A 20,197-nucleotide genomic window follows, 5' to 3' on the forward strand; every position below is an offset into this window, starting at 1 on the left:
CGTGAAAAATCTTGGAGGTAGGAGTGGGAGGAAGTAATCCGTAGGCAGGAGAGTCGGCGAGCATTAGCAGAGCGAAGAGGACGGGTGGGAGTGTAAAGCGAGATAAGATCAGAGATGTAAATGGGAGAGGAGTGGGTGAGGGCTTTGTAAGCAAGTGTGAGAAGCTTGAAATGGATTCTGAAAGGGAAGGGGAGCCAGTGAAGGTCTAGTAAGAGAGGAGAGGTGGACGTAGTGCGTTTGGTGAGGAAAATGAGCCGGGCAGCAGCATTGAGGATAGATTGGAGTGGAGAGAGGTATTTGTCAGGAATGCCAGTCAGGAGGAGATTACAGCAGTCCAGTCTGGAGATGACCAGTGAGTGGATAAGAGTCTTAGTAGCATCCTGGGTCAGAAAGGGTCTGATCCTGGAAATATTTTTTAGATGAAAACGGCAGGTTTGTGAGAGGTGCTGAATGTGTGGTTTGAAGGAGAGGGAGAAGTCAAGGATTACTCCAAGACAGCGCACTTGGGGGGTAGAGGAGATAGTAGTGCCATCAATAGATAATGAGATTGTAGGAGGTGAGTTTATGCGGGAGGGAGGGAAGATAATCAGCTCGGTCTTAGACATGATAAGTTTAAAAAAGCGCTGGGACATCCAGGAAGAGATAGCAGAGAGACAGTTGGAGATACGAGTGAGGAGAGTAGGGGAGAGGTCTGGAGAGGAAATATAGATTTGAGTGTCATCAGCATAGAGATGATATTGGAAACCAAAAGAACTAATGAGCTTACCTAGTGAGGACGTATAGAGAGAGAAGAGAAGAGGACCAAGGACAGAACCTTGGGGTACCCCTACAGTTAGTGGAAGTGAGGGGGAGGTGGAGTCATGAGAGGAGACAGAGAATGAACGGTCAGAAAGGTAGGACGACAACCAAGAGAGGGCAGTGTCACGCAGACCAATGGAGTGAAGGATTTGCAGTAGGAGAGGATGGTCCACAGTGTCAAAAGCAGCAGAGAGATCAAGTAGAATAAGTAGAGAGTAGTGTCCCTTAGATTTAGCAGCATGGAGGTCATTGCATACTTTTGTAAGGGCAGTTTCAGTGGAGTGGAGAGGACGGAAGCCAGACTGGAATGGGTCAAGCAGTGAGTGTGATGAAAGAAAGGAAGTAAGGCGGTTGTAGACAATACGCTCAAGGAGTTTGGAGGCAAAAGGGAGGAGAGAGATGGGTCGGTAGTTGGAGAGTGTGTTTGGATCAAGGGTAGGTTTTTTAAGAATAGGAGAGATGAGTACGTGCTTGAAGGCAGAGGGGACAGTGCGTGATGAGAGGGAGAGATTGAGAAGGTGGGAAAGATGGGAACAAGCAGAAGAAGAGAGGTAGCAGAGGAGGCGGGAGGGGATAGGGTCAAGTGGGGAGGTGGTGAGGGGACAGGAACGAATGAGGGCCATGACTTCCTCTACAGATGCATGGGAGAAAGATGACAGAGTTGGTGCGAGGGATGGGGAGGGTTGGTAAGGGATGGGAGAAGGCTGGTTACTGATGATCTGGTGTGATGTGATGTCCTGACGTATGGAGTCAATTTTGGATGTGAAGTAAGTGGCAAAGTCAAGAGCAGAGAGTGAGGAAGGGAGACGAGGTGGAGGTGGGCAGAGGAGTGAGTTGAGAGTGGCAAAGAGGCGCCGGGGGTTGGAAGACTGGGAGGAGATGAGGTTCTTGAAGTATGACTGTTTAGCAAGAGAAAGGGCAGCACTGAAGGATGAGAGCATAAGTTTGAAATGGAGGAAGTCTGCCTTAGAGCGTGATTTCCTCCAGTGTCGCTCAGCAGTACGTGAGCATTTTTGCAGATATCTGGTGCATTTGGTGTGCCAGGGTTGAGGTGTTAATTTGCGAGGGTGAATAGTGGTTGGTGGAGCAACAGAGTCAAGAGCAGAAGTAAGGGAAGCATTGTAAGTGGAAGTGGCTTGTTCAGGGCATGAGAGAGAATAGGAGAGAGAAGTGAGTCAAACAGGGAGGAAAGGAATGTGGTGTCAATAGCTTCAATGTTACGCTTAGTGATGGTCGCCTTAGGAGGTAGAGATGGGGAAGTCGAGAGAGATAGGTTAAAGGAGAGCAGGTGGTGGTCAGAGAGGGGAAGGTTGTTATGATATAGGGGCTAATTTAGACCTGATTGCTGCTGTGCGTTTTCACACAGCAGGTGATCAGGTCTGAACTGCGCATGCGCCGCAGTGCGCATGTACATGCAGAGATGCGATAGGCATCTCAGCCCAGCGATCATCTCTGCCTGATTGACAGGCAGAGGTGTTCACTGGGCGGGAGGGGGCAGGCCGTCGGCGTCCGGCCTCTGTTTTGGGGGCGCGGTCCAGGCAACGCAGGCATGCCCGGACCGTGCGGGGGGCGGGCCGCAGTGGCTGCGTGACGTCACACGCAGCAGCTGCGACCTTGGATGTGGCAAAAAGTCGCCTACCAGTGCAGCAATGCTGCGCAGGTAGGGACTTATTTGCCAGGTGCAATAGCATCGCCGCCGTGCAACGCTATCGCCCCCGTGCGGCAGGGGGAGGGCCAGACATGCGGTGTGGACTAGCCCTATGAAGGGCGTCCCCCCGCATGTCAGGGTGGCTGATCGTAGCCGTGCAAAACTTTGCACGGCTACGATGAGGTCTGACTTAGCCCCATATTGTGGAAGAATGTTTTCGGTCATTATCTTGCTATAGTTTGGACCCTTGACCAGAGGGTATTGCATGGCACTGCAAAATGCTGTGGTAGACCATTTGGTTCAGAGTGTCTCTGTGCAAGTCGCTGACTTGTAAAAGCTGCCTCTTCCCAGAGTGTTTAAGTTCACATTATAAAACAGCAATGCTTTAATAGCAAAACTTTGAATTTTGTGGTATTAAAACCAATGCCCGTTTAAATTTTGGGCTTAAAAGCAGCAGGAAGCAGCACATTTTTAAGATGATTAACCAACTATTTTAAATTTCGACTGGTCGTTCCGTAAGACCTTCTTTGAGTTTTCTCTAATCTACTTGAGCAAGCAAGCCTCTTTTTTATTGGTACAGAACAGCTGAAAGTTATGAACTTGGTCCATGAGAAAGCTTTTTTTTTTTTATAACTCTGAAATTTACATTGTTTTTATTTTATTTTTCTTACTTAAAAAAATGTTTAAGTTAAAAAAAATTGTTTAACAGTGCTGCAAGTAGTTTGATAACAGCTGATTAGCACCTACAGTACCTACCAAAAGAAAATGTATTTTAAGAAATATATGAATAGTTCACAATAAATAGTTCAATCGATCTCTGTTTCATGCTTTTAATGAATGGTTCAGCTTGTCTAACATCATGGTATTTTCCTTCGGCAGGAGATCATCAATTTCAACTGCCGCAAGCTGGTAGCCTCTATGCCGCTTTTTGCCAATGCTGACCCCAACTTTGTGACATCAATGCTTACAAAGCTACGATTTGAAGTCTTTCAACCTGGTGATTATCTCATCAGAGAAGGAACAGTTGGAAAGAAGATGTTCTTCATACAGCATGGTGTTGTCAGTATCTTGAGCAAGGGCAGCAAAGAAACCAAACTCGCTGATGGATCCTACTTTGGAGGTAATTCATTTTTCCTTCAAATGTCTGTCGTATTTAGTATACATAGATTAGATGTGACTACTATGACATTTTTATCTCCATATGTATTTCATACTAATAACTGAACACTATTCAATAATATTTAATGTTACAAATTGTCAGTGATTATTGAGTAAAACAGGTGACAGCAACTTTTTACATAAACAAGTATATATACTAAAGAGATTGTTAAACAATTAAGTAAACAATCAAAGTGACTGGCCCTGTCACATGCAGCCCTGTCATCACTGACATATCATGCATGTCCTGATATAGTCAGTGCTGCTGGCCCACCCCTAGGAGTGCTAGTGGTGTGTTACTGCCACAGTGTTTGTTCCCAGAGTGTAAGTTATTTGTGTAGCAAGTTTGTTGTAAATTGCTGCAGGCATTCCAGAGTTATGCTGTCTGCTGAAATACTCAGTGATGCTGCCTCACCCCTAGGGGTGTCTCTCTCCCCCCCCTCCGGTGTTTGTTCACAGATTGTAAGGCAGATGTGTACCAATTTTTTACTACATTGCTACAGCAATTCCGGAGTTACGCTGTCTCCTGATACACTCTGTGCTGCTCCCTAGGGGTGCTAGGCATTTCATATTGTTTTAGTTGCCTCTGCCGTGTTTTAATACGCTCGTATGTAAAATTTCCCGATCTTCGCTTGTAAACTGCGGATTTGTATAGAAAGACAGAAGGACAAATTTTCATTTTTATATATTAGAATATAACTCTCTCTCATATCACTGCAGGTTTACAAATCTACCCATTTTACAAAGGCCTACTTACCTCATTGTCTATTAATAACCAGTTTTGTTTTATTATTGTGTTATATAGCTAGTGCTATATAAATGAATGGGAATATTATTAATAATATTTCTTAATGAACATTATATGCTGCTATTTCCTTGTCTGCACAGCACAGCCAGGGATTACATCTAAAGGCTGTTATAAATAATTGGAAAGACAGCGCCCCCAGGGATCAGTAACATACAATGTGCAACATTTATAAAAGCTGTTGACTGTTAAAGTACAGAGAGAATTCAGCCTTCATCTAGGACTACAGGAGCAGTTTTTGTCAGACAAATCATATAAGTCATTTCTTGGTGTACAGATGTCATTTTGGTCTTCTGTTACCTATTTCTAATGTACAGAACATGAGACACAATGCACATCACATTCATTTCAATCAACATGATTTATCACAAGCAACATAAAGTGGTAGAGCTGTCATACAACAGTCAAAAGACTGTCACATTAGCTGCGAGCCCTCCTGGAGAACATAGTTTAGTTCATACAATCTGTCACATGGTGTTAGGACAATAGAATTATCTTATACAGTTTCAGCGTTGTGTGTGTGTGTGTGTGTGTGTGTGTGTGTGTGTGTGTGTGTGTGTGTGTGTATATATATATATGTATATATATATGCAACTTTTTATAATGCAGGAAAGCAGGTTTTAATTGTAACAACTGATATTTTTTTATTACACCCCTCCTAGAAATATGCCTGCTGACACGAGGTCGACGAACTGCGAGCGTGAGAGCTGACACGTACTGTCGACTGTACTCATTAAGTGTAGACCATTTCAATGAGGTTCTGGAAGAGTACCCAATGATGAGGCGGGCATTCGAGAGTGTGGCACTAGACCGCTTGGATCGGATTGGTGAGTAAAAGCATCATATCGACGCCTCTGTTTATACAAACAATTAGCCACCAAATACTCAGGAAACCCATTTTATTGTTTTTGTGCATTTTTTTTTTACCCTCCTTTCTTGTGTGGGTAGTGACTCATTCATCTGTTGTCCCTCTTATCATACATTCAGCTTTTACTCTTTCAAAAAGTTACTAGGTCCCGTATTGTTAGGATCTAAAAAACTAAAATTAGTTTTTTTCAATCCATGTTATAGGATTTTACAGGTTTTAAAAATGTCAGTGTAGGAATTTATATGTTGTATACATATAAAACAAAACTGTGCAACATAGCATTAAGAACCTCATTCAGTATCGTAGCAAAATCTGCTACTGCTTGTGATCACATGCTGGGGGCCACCCAGCACAGGGCAAGGCCGCTCAGCATGCTATATGGCAGCAAGCGATACGATTGCAAATCAATTGCATTCACTTTGCAGAACCTGAGATAAGGGTTGATCCCCTGCATGCATATGCAGTCAGTCCGGTGCCATTTTCCTGTTTACAGTGGCCGTGTGTGATGTCACGTGGCCACCATGAAAAGGCCCAGACCCGCCTCCATTCCATAAGCCACACCCCACAATGCCACGTTGCCTCCCCTCCAACACCCGCCACTGTCAATCAAAGTGTGATTGCATCCTTCAGGTATGTGATCACACTGTGAATGATCATGCATGTGCTGTGGTGCGGCGGATGCGCATGCACAGAAGTCCAAAAATCACTCGATTGTGATTTTCAAATTTCTGCGTCCGGTATTGAATAGTGCCCTATATTTGAAACACTGTCCTTTATTACAGATGTAACTTCCTTGCAGCAGATGCGCTTTGTTGCGGGAAGCTGTGATTCATTTGCAGCTTTCCCATAGAAGTGACTGGAACGCGGGTCCTACCAGTCACGCTGAGTATGCTACGCAGCAAGGCTGTAGCAGGACACATCTGTATATATGAATTACATATGCAAACTACTCATTGCACACATTTCCACAGTAAATTTATATATTTCAACTTAAGTAACAGAATTAGGGCTTTTTAGGTACTAACACCCAGATTAGGTCATTTTAGGTCCTGTAGAAATGAAGTATGTTATTTCTTTGTACATAAAATATAAAAGGAAACTGAAATTTTGAGTGTAATGGGAAAGTATTAGAATCGGTTTGAAGTTGAACCTAAGAATCCTGGGCTTAGTTATTACTGCACAATTAGCACACTATAGAAATGCTGGAAACAGCCTTTGAGTTGAGTGTATGTGCATAATTCATTATTACCACATTTTACTGGTTAACACTGTCAGACAAGCCATCCATATGACAAAATGTATGTAAGATAAGACCAACCTACTGTGCTTCAACCTCACATTTATCAATTTCTTTGACCACTATAGCTTTCAGTTTTCCATTCTACTTTTCAATCATAAACATCTTACAGTTTATTTACTAAGCATTGGTTTTGCAATCCATGTACAGTAATTAAATGCCAAGCTGGGGGATCCTGCCATGCTGACCGATCAGCAATGATCGTCAGCACGGCAGACACATGGGGAGGGTGCAGTGAGGCAGAGGGACCTTCCGGTCCCTCTGACAGCAGCAGCGGAGGGAAGTTTCCCTGCAGCTGCTAACACTGTTTATCTGACTGGTCGCATCTGATGCGACCAGATGTGACCAGTCAGATAGAGCACTTCCAGGCATGGTCGCATCTGATGCGACCATGCCAGGCAAGTGGTTAACTGGGAAGTCCAGCTAGACAGCATTTTGTCCCTCCTGGAATGGGACATGTTGGCAGGTATGCACAATTTAATATACATCTCCCACCTTCCATCGGGGCCCCCCTGTCTTAAGTGCCTCGGGCACCCCCAAGTCTTAATCCGGTCCTGTTTGGACACTGGTGTAACATCAGTGTTTTTAGTATTACAACTAGAGAAACCCCATATTTACTACATCTCTGCAGCAGATCTTCTTATGCCACTAGCAGTAAAATCCTCTTAATTAACCAAGAGCAGTTTTAAATAATATTTTTAAATGATTTGGTAGGGTTTAAAATTTGACCAGAATGTATTTGAATTATACTCTTACATTTATCTACATATTCAGCAACATTCCATACAAAGAACTTTAATTTGCTGCTATTCAGTATTTATCCACATGAATGGGCACACCTTACTGCATGACTTTTCATTATGAGAACAATAGATCGATATCACCCAACGGGGAAATTATCATTAGAATTGGTAGAAGGTTTGCTTGGCTTCATCAAGCAATAATATGTATAGAAAATATATTTGAGAGTTGTTAATGTCATTATTTTATGCAGTAAGAGGATGTATAATAATAGCTTTAGACATGAGAAATCCTAGAATAAGGACCCAACGGTCATCTTTTTATTTTATTTTTTTATGTAATCTATACTGATGTTCATTTAATGAAGGATGTTGCTACAACAGTAAATATACAGCAAATTTTTTTAAATGGTCAACATGGTATACACATGAAGAAAAGGGTGGCAAAGGAGTAAAAGGCATAGAAAAGGTAGGTGATGGAGTGAGGTGACGGGCAATGTTTGGTACCAGATGCACAAGCCTTTAAGTCACCAATGAAGGTGGGTCCCAATAAATCTGATCAGTGTTGTATTGTGAAGTGAGGTATGATAGCCCAGGGACACACAAGATGCTGCAGCCATCACTCACTCTTTCAGCACTGTGTGAAAAAAAATCTGAAAATGGGCTCACGTTATGGAGGTAAATCCCCTTCTGTAACCAAATCTTAATCTGTTAATGTCTATCTCTCTGGACAAGGATTACCAATGCCTTACTTTGCAAGGTCCACAGAATGCTCTGCAATGCATTTTAATTGGGGCCAAGTCCAGATGTCACAAAATCATGTACTGAGACCCCTATTGTGCCACCAATCTGCCATTCACACCCCTTCCCCCCTCACATGCACAAAACCTGGCGGCACCATGAGGTCATCAAACCACTAGGAAAATTCCTAATGAACCCTATGGCCAATCCGCCTCTGATTGCCACCCTATGTATAGGATAGTGTGAAATTAATATAGATATACAGTCCACTGTAGGCTGCTTTATGGAGTCAGAAGTTGATCTCTAGATGGAGAAAGTTTGTCATGAAAGTGTCATCAGATTCTTTGTATTACAGCCACTGGAGCCAGGTGACCACAACCCCTGACTCCAATGGTGTTTACAGGATAGAATACAGTCTTCCATGTTCATTTAAAAGTGGAACCTATTAAACCATTCTCTGATAGAGGGAGGGGAAGAGGATCTCCAGTTAGTAGCAAAACCGCCTTTATGATGTTATGTTTTATTTATATGGCACCAAAAGGGTTCATAGCACTTTATACGTAACAACATACAGCAAAATTGCATAGCACATGGGTGATCGAATGTATAGGTTGTGTAAACATTATACACCATTGCAAGTTACTGATTGTGTTTGGAAGGTCTTCATCCCAGGCCTCTGTATAGCTTGATAGTCCCAACAATTTATGCTCCTCTAAAATCTTGTAGAAAATGTAAATCTTATGTTTCTGATTCCATTACAGTATATTTTCCAATTTAGGGACTTTATATAGAGTAAATAAACATCATGTATTTTAACCAATAACTATTACAGTTAGTATGGCTGTATTAATTTGAACTCTAGTGGATACCTTAATATAATAAAATGTGTGTTTTACTCTCTACAAATTTGTATAGGATATTCAGAATAACAAAAATCATTTTTTTTCCAAATTTTACTGCAGGCTCTTGTTTAACTTTTTAATAGACAAACACCAAGACCAGGGGGTAAATTTAGTGCAGTTTCCTGGTGGGATCACATCCAGAGACTTACTAAGCTCAAACCCACCACAAAACCATTGAGAAACAACTGTTCAGGATACAGTAGAACAACTGAAATACCACATATTTTTTTTCCCAATAGAAAAATGAGGTGATTGTAACATGCAAGGTAGCTCAAAAAGCATGCTGTTTGAGTTGTCCGGTCATTCAGATGGAGAGACCCCACAATATACTGTAATGAGGGCAGGGTAACCATTATGTAACTACTAAGTATGCAGGTACAGTGGCGGATTGGCCATAGGGTTGAAGGGGAAGATCCCCGGTAGGCAGATGGGTAAGCCGGGGCTGTTTTGTTTGTTGACATGTGAGAGGTGGTGCTGCTGCCATAGTTACACGGTATACCTCTGCTGCTGCCCATGTGAGGCCACTTCTACAAATTTTCCAGGGCCACTTTCAGTTCCCAGTCTGCCCCTGCCCAACTTTGAAAGAAAGTGCAATGGAGTATGCTAGTACTAAATAAATGTTAATGAATAAATTAATATATAGATGTTAGAGCCAAGAATTATAAAAACCCCTCGGTGTCACTGGGCATTTCAAACAGCAGTGGAAATTTAAAACAAATTGTAATACCAAAAACTATATTATACATCTAATTTTTTTGCCCCTGTGGGGTCCAATTTGTTTTATTGTTTTCTGTGGGAGCCAATGTGTGTATCTTTTCCTGTGTGCTTTATTTTTTGTTCTTGTGCAATATTTTCATCTGCGTTTGCATCTGAGTTGCACCGTGCATGCATGCACCGCGATGGTGTTCATACAGATTTGCAGTACAGAGTCAGACACATGCACCAAGAAGTGTTAGAAATGGATTGGTCATCCCTTTGTGGTTACAGAGGGTTGACTAATCAGACGCAGATGTAACATAGTATGGGCGTATTGGTGGTTGCATAAAGAGACACTGAATTGCTCACATTGGAGGCCATACTCAGACGGTTGCTCTGCTCCTAGCATGGAGCTGGTGAAAGTTTCATTGGTGCGACCGATGGTGGCGTCTAAAGATGCAAAAGCATGATTGCAGCGTCTGTGAACACTAAAGGTGGGTTCCTCAGTCCTTACATATTTGGATACACAGATGTACACTAGGGAAGGACATTGTAGCAGCATTAGCGTAAAGTCACAGATGCAACTACAGCAAAAGATACAAGGAAAGCCGCAACTGCATCTAACTCAGAATTAGACCCTCTGAGGAGGAATCCCTTCCCCTCAAGAGATCCCACCCCCACAACAGACCCCGACCCATTAGGGCTGCTTACATAAATTTCCTGAGCTGATTTTCCACCACAATCCGCCCCTTGGCAGGTAACACTGATAATTCTCTTATGCTGCAAAGACCAATTTATTAATTGGTGAAACAGACACTTAAATCTGGTTTTGAATAACCCTTTACTAATTAATAGGGCATATTTAGATTGCTGGAAATTTGGCAACAGACATTTTTTAGGGATGGATGGGCCTCCTGTCCTGTCTGTATATAGCCGAGTGGTTCCCACACTTTTTGTAATCATGGAACCCTAGAGTATCAGATTTTTTTTTCACAGCGCCCTTAGGCCAAATGTTTGTTATTAAGAAATTCAGAAAAAATATATTAAATTAAGTAAAATGTATTTATATGTCACCCTTACAGCCAGTTATGGGGTGAGGGACAGGATTCTATTTGTCCACATATTGTATGTTTGGAAGCCACAAGCACTGATTTTGTACTGTATATTACATTGACCATAAATAATTTGACTTGGTCCTGGACCACCAACCCAGGGTATCACGGCACAAAGTTTGGGAAGCACTGACATAGCCAATTATACAATACATATCAATGCACAGTTATAATGTCCAGTATCAGTGTTTTTAAGGTGCTTGTTTTATATATATATATATATATATATATATATATATTTATTAAAGAACACTCACTTTTCAAAAAAAGCAACATAGAACCAGCGCTCACGTTTTGCAGTTTTATTGCACTGCAGAATCACATATAGTCTATGGTACAGGTCAGTGGCAGCAACCCACCCGACAGCCGTTTCAACCAAATACCAGTTGGTTTTCTTCAGGGGTAAAATCTTTTTACCCTTGAAGAAAAACCAACTGGGATTTGGTTGAAAACTGCTATTTACAGACACAACCCTTACAGTTTATTATATGTATACATTGCAACAATATGCTTGCACTTTGGTAAGTGCCTCTTCTCTACTATCTGCAACTGCATTGCAACCCAATAGCTCCTTCTGGATTTATATTAGAGGTAAGCTACACTATTACTTGGGTCTTGGCTAGTGATACATCCTGCAGCTGTAATAGATTGTCTCTGCTATACTCTCCTATTGCAGGTTATACATTCTGTTTACTCTTGCTATGTTAAGCATTCTTTTGGGCCCTACACATTGGCCGATCCGCCGCCGAGCTGCCCGACGGCAGATACGGCCGACGGGCGACTCGGCGGCAGAGGGGCAGTGACGGGGGGAGTGAAGTTTCTTCACTCCCCCGTCACCCGGCTGCATTGAAGTGCAGGCAAATATGGACGAGATCGTCCATATTGGCCTGCATGTACAGCCGACGGGGGACCAGCGATGAACGAGCGCGGGGCCACGCATCGTTCAGCGCTGATGCCTCCACACTCAAAGATATTAACGTTATCTCTTTCATTTATGAACGAGAGCGTTCATATCTTTGACTGATGTTGGCCAGTGTGTAGGGCCTATTTGCCACAATTATACTGATTCACTCATTACGCTGCAACTCTCAGCTGTTCTTCTATGATCAGAGGATTGATTCTGCATGCTATATTAACCTCCCTTTCTGTCCAATGCTTGCGTTTACTGACACAGTAATATAGATTCCCTGCCCCTACTACTGGACATGACAGGGGACCAAATGAATTCATCCACTTATGGGGAAAGTGGCCACCGGTAACTTTGTATCTGAACACTACGTGTATTTCTATTCCTCAACAAGATCCACTGTGAACCTTATATCTATCTGTCTCTTCTCAGTTCTCACACACTATAAACGGGCAATTATAAGAAGAAGACACCTATAGAAGGCTAGCAATACCATGTCTGACACACCTTAGAATCTGGATCCACATCAATTCTGGATTCAAGCTTGTGCACTGTGAGCAACCTTCCTCAGCCCTCCGCTCCCACTCATCCACATCTGAATCTGCAATGGCCAGTCCTGTAACTCGGTTCTTCATTGGAACTTCATGACATTGCTGAGATGCTGCAGCTTGTTGATCCTTGCCAACCAAACAGGACTTACTAATTAAAAAAGATTTTGAATACTGGAAACCAAATTGCGGGAGACAATCCACGCGGAGGTGACATTTTAACAATAATCTTTAATGAGATCCTGAAGCAAGACCTTAGGCTACAGCAGTAGAGAATTAGGGTTAGGGTATGGGTAGGAAAAGCTAGGGTTATGCCCTAGTGGGAGGGTTAGGCACTAGTGGGAGGGTTGGGGTTAGGCTGCAGGAGGGGAGGTTAGGGTTAAGCATTAGGAGGAGGTTAGGGGTTAGCGATACCGCAGGAACAATCAGAGTCACCGTCAGCTGACTGCCGGACACAGATGATACAGCAGGAGCCATCAGACCCACAGAATCAGGTAAATCACCGCTAAAGCACCAAGAACGTTTTGCCAACATTATAATCATGTTGGCGTTTCATCAGTGTCGACATTACATGGTCAATGTTGACATGCCAAGCATGTTGACATTACGACCTAGTCATCATAATAAATGTCGACAAAACATACCAAACCCATTAGCTATAGATTTTCACTCTAATATGCTGTATTTTACATTTAATCTGTGTTGTGTATTTTATGCTCTTACTCAAAAGTTCATGAGGCTGATTCTGAGCGCAGATGCAAATGAGAGTTTGTGTATACAGCGCATGCACAGATGGGAATTTATGCATTTTTGTATATGTCTGTCCTTTCTGAGACAGACAGAACTTGGCTGCATCTATATTTCCCTGAAATTGGGAGTTTCAGGGCAGGACTGCGACAGTGCAATTGCACGGAACACCTTTGTTTTGTGAAAGTGCCATTTAAAGCGCTGTGCACATAGTGCATTTCTGAGAGCTAGTCTACAATATTATGTGACTGACTACCATAGCAATCACAGTCACATGGCTCATAGGACCTCATTTAGAGATGGACTCAATGCCAATGTTTGTACAGTTGATACATTTTTACTTTTGTGCATGTGCGATCATTTTAAAAAAACCTTACCGGGGATGTGATTGTGTACCAATGAGTGAACACAGAGGTAGCTGTTGAAAATGGAGTCACTTGTAGTAGAGCCAGTGCCACACAACCATGGGCATTCCTGGGCATTGAGTGGGAGGTGGCCTGAAGTGTTTGCACAAAAAAAAAAAATCTCATGAGTGGGAGTGTTATGGACATGTTGGTAAACGTGGGTGGGTCCACAAACATAGAATCATAGCCACAGAAGCCATGTTTAGAGGAATTTGAGAAGGAAACACTGAGCAAGCTGTTGCAAGTGTGGATAATGCAATCTATGATGTGCTGATGGTGGAGTTTCCAGAACCACCAATACAGTTGCACTGTCCACGGACGATGAAAGTGGGCGCCTCAGTGCTTATAGTTGCCGTTTCATGCTGGTGCACAAGAGGAAGGCTAACATTTTTTGCTCCCACTTTTCCGGCATTTGGTTTTCACTGTGACATCCCCCTACCCTCCCCCCCACATCTGCCCACCTGCCACATGCTAGGAGATGTAAGGTTTTGTCTGTGTCTGGCAGTCATACTTGTTTTACTCAAAGAAAGATTATGAAAAGGAGATAAGGATTTGTACAACAAAAATAAGACAACTGCATAAATAGTACTTCATTTGCTATTTAAAGAAAAAAAATTGAAGGGTTTCAAGTTCAAAAAATCTTATGCAACTCTCAATTTCAGTGATATACTGTAGCTGATAGATTTAAAGTGACAGTTCGTTTTAAGACAAAACCAATCTGATTTTACCTTAAAACTAACTGCCGCTTTAACGCTAGCAGTTATATTGCCAAAATCACACTGGGTGCCGCAAATCGCAGGCTACTATATTTGAGCGAATATCTCCTCCATTACCACCCAATTATGGGGGGTAATTCCAAGTTGATCGCAGCAGGAATTTAGTTAGCAATTGGGCAAAACCATGTACCCTGCAGGAGAGGCAGATATAACATTTGCAGAGAGAGTTAGATTTGGGTGGGTTATTTTATTTCTGTGCAGGGTAAATACTGGCTGCTTTATTTTTACACTGCAAATTAGATTGCAGATTGAATACACCCCACCCAAATCTAACTCTCTCTGCACATGTTAAATCTTCCTCCCCTGCAGTGCACATGGTTTTGCCCAATTGCTAACTAAATTCCTGCTGCGATCAACTTGGAATTACCCCCTATATGTGTACCATCCAGTAAGATGTCTATGATCTGTATTATACCCCTGTTGTATGAGTTTGTATACTTTGATTTTCAGCCTTATTTTTTTAACCTCTGATGTTTTACTGGATTCTTCATTTTAATTGTCAGTTCCGTTTACCATATTGTTGGCTATAGGTACACAGAAGCAATATATTACAGTTGTGCTCTGACAATACAAATGCTAAGGCACCTACTGTTTCTGCAGACTCTTCCACATCTATCAAACCCTGCAGCCGGCGGTGGTCATTGCAGGGACTTTCATGTGAATGCTTATGATCTCGTATTTGCCAAGGACAGTGTCTGCCCTCCAATGCTATTGATTTCACAGGACGGAAATATATATATATAAAAAAAAAACGCAGGAAAAATGCTTTATTTATTAGAATAACACTTTTTTTTTTACTCTTTCATTTAGATTACATTTTTTTTAGTGGAAATTATAACTGGAAGCCTGACACTGGGATTCTAGGTGTAGATTCACATACTGTATGTTCTAGTGTAGAACATACAGTATGTGTAACAACTAATACATTATTTGTACAGTTTGGGCATCCTAACTTACATATATTGCAGACAGTGCACTTATAAAAAGCTGTCAGATATACTAAGTCTTCTGGAGTTTGGCCCCGGCATCTAACGATATCTGAAGATGGTGTTAGCCGATTGAAGCCTATGGGATAAATTTAGTAAAGATTACTGGGAGAGTGTTCCTCCAGAACCCTCCCCAGCAATGGCAGCCATAGTAGACTGCACAGAAGTCCTGATGAAGGAGTGAAGAGACTATTGATGCAGTCACTGCACTCTGAGCACATGTCAGGGACAGGCTCCTTTCAGTGTCCCTGTCCCTGCGGGTATATATTGACAAATTTCAGTAGTATTCCATTTTTTTTTGTCTAAAACCAGATAATTGATAAATATCCCCAGATACTCAGTGAAGACAAGACAGTCAGTGATAAACTAAAGTGTGAAATCTCTCAACTCGGCTGGGTCATTCTAGCTGGATCTGGGAAGGAGAGACTAGCAACAGAATGCCCTTGCGATGCGGCTGGTGTCATAACATACTGCTGGACGCTGGGGACCATGGGTATGTTACCAGACCGCGCAAGAGATTCTCCCACCCTCCAATGAAGTGACAGCCCCACCAACCTCCCTCCCCACAAAGCAGGGACATTTTTGGGATGCTGAAGCACAGAGCCCAAATCCCGGAAAATCTGGGCTGTATTGCATCATTATGCAACCAGTCCTATTATAATAAAAGAAATAGTTCTATGTTACCCCAAGCACTCCGACATTAAAGTAAATTAATAAGTTTAATGCTGTAGCTATATAGGGGATATAGGTTTATTTATTAAATAATATTATTATATTGTTTCGCCATAGTCCTCCAAACAGTTTAAATATAAAATAATCAGTATTCACATTTAGTAAAAAGCCTATTCTCTTGAAACTCAACCCAGCGTTAAATGAATAGTACTCAATTTCTCTAACTTTGGCCCTTCTTTAACTGGCTGCAAGGGTCTATAGGGCAATTCCATGAAAATATGGACATAGGCCCTCATTCCGAGTTGTTCGCTCGCTAGCTGCTTTTAGCAGCTTTGCACACGCTAAGCCGCCGCCCTCTGGGAGTGAATCTTAGCTTAGCAGAATTGCGAACGAAAGATTCGCATAATTGCGAATAGAAATTTCTTTGCAGTTTCTGAGTAGCTCGGGACTTACTCTGCCACTGCGATCAGTTCAGTCAGTTTCGTTCCTGGTTTGACGTCACAAACACACCCAGCGTTCGCCCAGACACTCCCCCATTTCTCCAGCCACTCCCGCGTTTTTCCCAGAAACTGCAGCGTTTTTCCGCACACACCCATAAAACGGCCAGTTTCCGCCCAGAAACACCCACTTCCTGTCAATCACAGTACGATCACCAGAACGATGAAAATTCCTTGTTATGCCGTGAGTAAAATACCTAACTTTTTAGCAAATTTACTTGGCGCAGACGCACTGCGAACATTGCGCATGCGCAGTAAGCGACTAATCGCAATATAGAGAAAATCGGCAACGAGCGAACAATTCGGAATGAGGGCCATAGGGTGAAACTTTACTGTTTTTTTGGGTGCACAAACGTATTGGGAGCCTATCAGCGGAATTCAATTGCCTCCCTACCCTGGGTGCAAGTGCCATCTGTACACACCCAGAAGAGATGGGTTTAGCCAGTGCCGTAACTAGACATTTTAGCGCTGTGTGCAAGAAACAGTATCGGTGCCCCCCCATAGGGGCGTGGCTTCATAGGGAAGGGGTGTGGCTACAAAATTCTGCCAATTCATATATTACGCTGCACAGTAGTCTCCATTATTCAAATTACACCGAACAGTAGCACCACTTAAACACCCATTGGCTTCACATGAAAAATAACAAAATAACCTCCAGTGGGTGATGAGTGACGGTGCCATCGGCGGTGACTGTGATGTCCCACAGGCAGTAGGGGGTGTTCTATCTTTACGACCACATCCTCCAATGGGGAGAAGGGGAGTACAGGACTGTTTGGGAAGAGGGTTAGTGAGATGGGGGCGGGAGGGAGAAAACATCCCAGCAAGTTGTACTGCATTTGCTGATTATGTCAAATTAATATCATGATTGAATAGTCTAGGTATGATTCGTGGAACTACACATCCCAGCAAGTTGTACTGCATTTGCTGATTATGTCAAATGAATATCATGATTGAATAGTCTAGGTATGATTCGTGGAACTACACATCCCAGCAAGTTGTACTGCATTTGCTGATTATGTCAAATGAATATCATGATTGAATAATCTAGGTATATTGAAAAAGCGAGTTTTTTTTTGTTTGTTTGTTTTTCTCTTTGTAAAGATATAGTTGGCTGCCTTATTGGTATGTAATGTCTGTTTTTCTAAGCTAATTTATGGCCTTAGCTTAAAGGGGGGGTTGTATTGGGTGGCGTTTGCAATCATTGCATTCACATGGATATTGTTCCTATTTGAAGTCTAGTATACGGCTGGATAGCCATCGGCTGGTCGTGCTTCCATAGAAGTGCTGACATAAAAGTGTTATTATAAAAATAGCGTTATACCTGCGTTAAACCGAAGGAAAACAGAAGGGAAACATCAACACACCAACACTACCACAAAAGGACTGCTTTAATGCCTCAAAAGTAGGTAATTCATCTTATGCATATTATCTGTTTTTAAAAACCTATGAAAAGGCATCCCCAATCTGCTCACTACAGTTCTCTCTTAGGCAAACTTATGTATGCTTCTTGATGTAATGATTTCTTGTAAATGTCATTGCATGTGTGGGGAAGTTGCTCGGTGAAACATTTTATTATTGCATACTGACTGGTGTTTACCTCCTTTGAACATTTACCATTGTGGTCAGGTGTACTATATCTTTATATTTAGTAAGGTGTAGTCATGGTGTAAAGGACAGAGTATGATTACCGATTAGTAAAAGAAAACAAATACTGAGCAACATCCCCAAACAGGTAATTTCAACTTTAAACTTGTCATTTATTTTGTACGCTCTGGACATGGCTACTAATAACAAATGCACAGACAAAATTCTTAAAGCTATGTGTGCAAATACTAGGAGCTTAGGAGACAAAATTCCAGAGCTAATTGCAATAATGACAAGGGATAACCTGGATTTTGTGGCAATTACAGAGTCTTGGTGCAATGAGAATCATGACTGGGACTTAGCTATACCAGGATACAATTTATTTAGGAAAGATAGAATAGGAAGAATAGGAGGAGGGGTAGCAATGTATGTGAAAAAAGCATAAATGCTACTTTAATACAAAATATTGAAGCCAAAACTGAGGCCCTTTGGGTCACCATAGAAACTGGGAAGAAGGACATTATTCGCATTGGGGTGATATATAGACCACCAGTCCAGGGGCAGGATTTGGACAGGAACCTATTGTTGGACATCTCTAAAATGGCTTTTAAGGGAGAAGTCATAATCACGGGAGACTTTAATTTACCTGATGTAAATTGGGAGGGGTCTTTTGCAAGTTCAGCTACAAGTGGCAAATTTTTACATTCCTTACAGGGAGCATCTCTCAAGCAATTGGTGAGGGAGCCCACTCGCAAAGACTCAATATTAGATCTAATTCTTACAAATGGTGATAGGATATCTGATATATATGTGGGTGAGCACCTGGGATCCAGTGATCATCAAGCAGTATGGTTTAGTATAAAGACAGGATCCAACTCCTGTCACACAAAAACAAAGGTGTTGGATTTTAGAAATGCTGACTTTGCAAAAATGGGGAGATGTTTAAGTGATTCATTGGCAGACTGGAGGAACTTGGAAGGAGTGCAGGAGAGGTGGAAAAAACTGAAAAGTGCAATGCTAAGTGCAACAGACCTTTGTATCAAAATGGTTAGGAAAAGCACCAGGAAAAGGAAGCCAGTGTGGTTCACAAAAGAAGTATCAACTAGTGTGAAAGCAAAAAAGATGACTTTTAGGAAATACAAACAGACTCAAAATAATAACGACAAAGAGGTGTATCTGGATAGACGGAAGGATGCTAAGAAAGTAATCAGACGTGCAAAGGCAGAAGCTGAGGAGAAAATGGCCCAGTCAGTAGATAAAGGGGGCAAAACTTTTTTTAAGTATATAAGTGAAAGGAGAAAATCAAATGGAGGAATAATAAGACTTAAGACAGAGAGTGGGCATTTGGTGGAGGGAGACAAGTCAATAGCAGATCACCTAAATAATTATTTTTGCTCAGTATTTACTACAGAAGAAGGGATGGGGCCACAGTTAAGTTGCAAGGACATTCAAAAAAATAAGGTAGATGAAAATACATTTACAGAGGAGAAGGTCCTAACAGAACTTTCAAAACTAAAAGTGGATAAATCAATGGGACCAGATGGGATACACCCAAGGATACTCAAAGAGCTAAAAGATGTGCTGGTTACACCTTTAACAGAATTATTTAACCAGTCACTAAATACAGGTGCTATTCCAGAGGACTGGAAAAGAGCAAATGTAGTTCCACTGCACAAAAGTGGAAGCAAGGAAGAAGCAAGTAACTACAGACCAGTAAGCCTTACATCAGTAGTAGGGAAAGTAATGGAAAAACTATTAAAAGAAAGAGTAGTGGAATATCTTAAATCAAACAACTTACAGGATCCAAAACAGCATGGATTTACTGGTGGGAGATCATGCCAAACAAATCTTATTGACTTTTTTGACTCTGTGATGAAAATAATAGATCAAGGGGGAGCTGTAGATGTAGCATATCTAGACTTTAGTAAGGCATTTGACACTGTCCCACATCGCAGACTGCTAAATAAACTTGAAAGCCTGGGGGTGGATTATAAATCAGTTAAATGGATAAGAACCTGGTTGCAGGATAGGAAACAGACAGTCGTAGTTAATGGAGTGCAATCTGTGGAGGGAAATGTTACCAGTGGAGTACCCCAGGGATCTGTACTTGGTCCAGTTCTCTTTAATATCTTTGTTGGTGACATTGCAGATGGTATTGAAGGGAAGATATGCCTTTTTGCAGATGATACAAAGATATGCAACAGGGTAGACACACCGGGAGGGGTCAAACAAATGATTAATGACCTAGGTAGGCTTGAGAAATGGTCAAGAACGTGGCAACTACAGTTTAATGCTAAAAAATGCAAAATCA

General features: G+C 41.9%; 1 protein-coding gene and 1 long non-coding RNA gene across 2 annotated transcripts in view; one reads left to right on the plus strand and one right to left on the minus strand.

Moving 5' to 3' along the window:
- HCN4 (hyperpolarization activated cyclic nucleotide gated potassium channel 4) overlaps window positions 1–20,197 on the plus strand; it is a 303,347-nt gene that overhangs the window by 263,803 nt on the left and 19,347 nt on the right. The window contains exons 6-7 of the mRNA XM_063926470.1: window positions 3,326–3,566; window positions 5,072–5,236. Of these exons, the coding sequence (XP_063782540.1) occupies window positions 3,326–3,566; window positions 5,072–5,236 (406 nt within the window). The remainder of the gene's footprint in view (window positions 1–3,325; window positions 3,567–5,071; window positions 5,237–20,197) is intronic.
- The window catches only part of LOC134932237 (uncharacterized), a 34,214-nt gene continuing 17,313 nt past the window's right edge, over window positions 3,297–20,197 (minus strand). The window contains exons 2-3 of the long non-coding RNA XR_010179285.1: window positions 12,180–12,349; window positions 3,297–3,590 (exon numbers count right to left, since the gene is read on the minus strand). This is a non-coding gene — a long non-coding RNA (uncharacterized LOC134932237). The remainder of the gene's footprint in view (window positions 3,591–12,179; window positions 12,350–20,197) is intronic.

This window comes from Pseudophryne corroboree, chromosome 6 (assembly GCF_028390025.1).
Source record: "Pseudophryne corroboree isolate aPseCor3 chromosome 6, aPseCor3.hap2, whole genome shotgun sequence".
Taxonomy (NCBI): Eukaryota; Metazoa; Chordata; class Amphibia; order Anura; family Myobatrachidae; genus Pseudophryne; species Pseudophryne corroboree.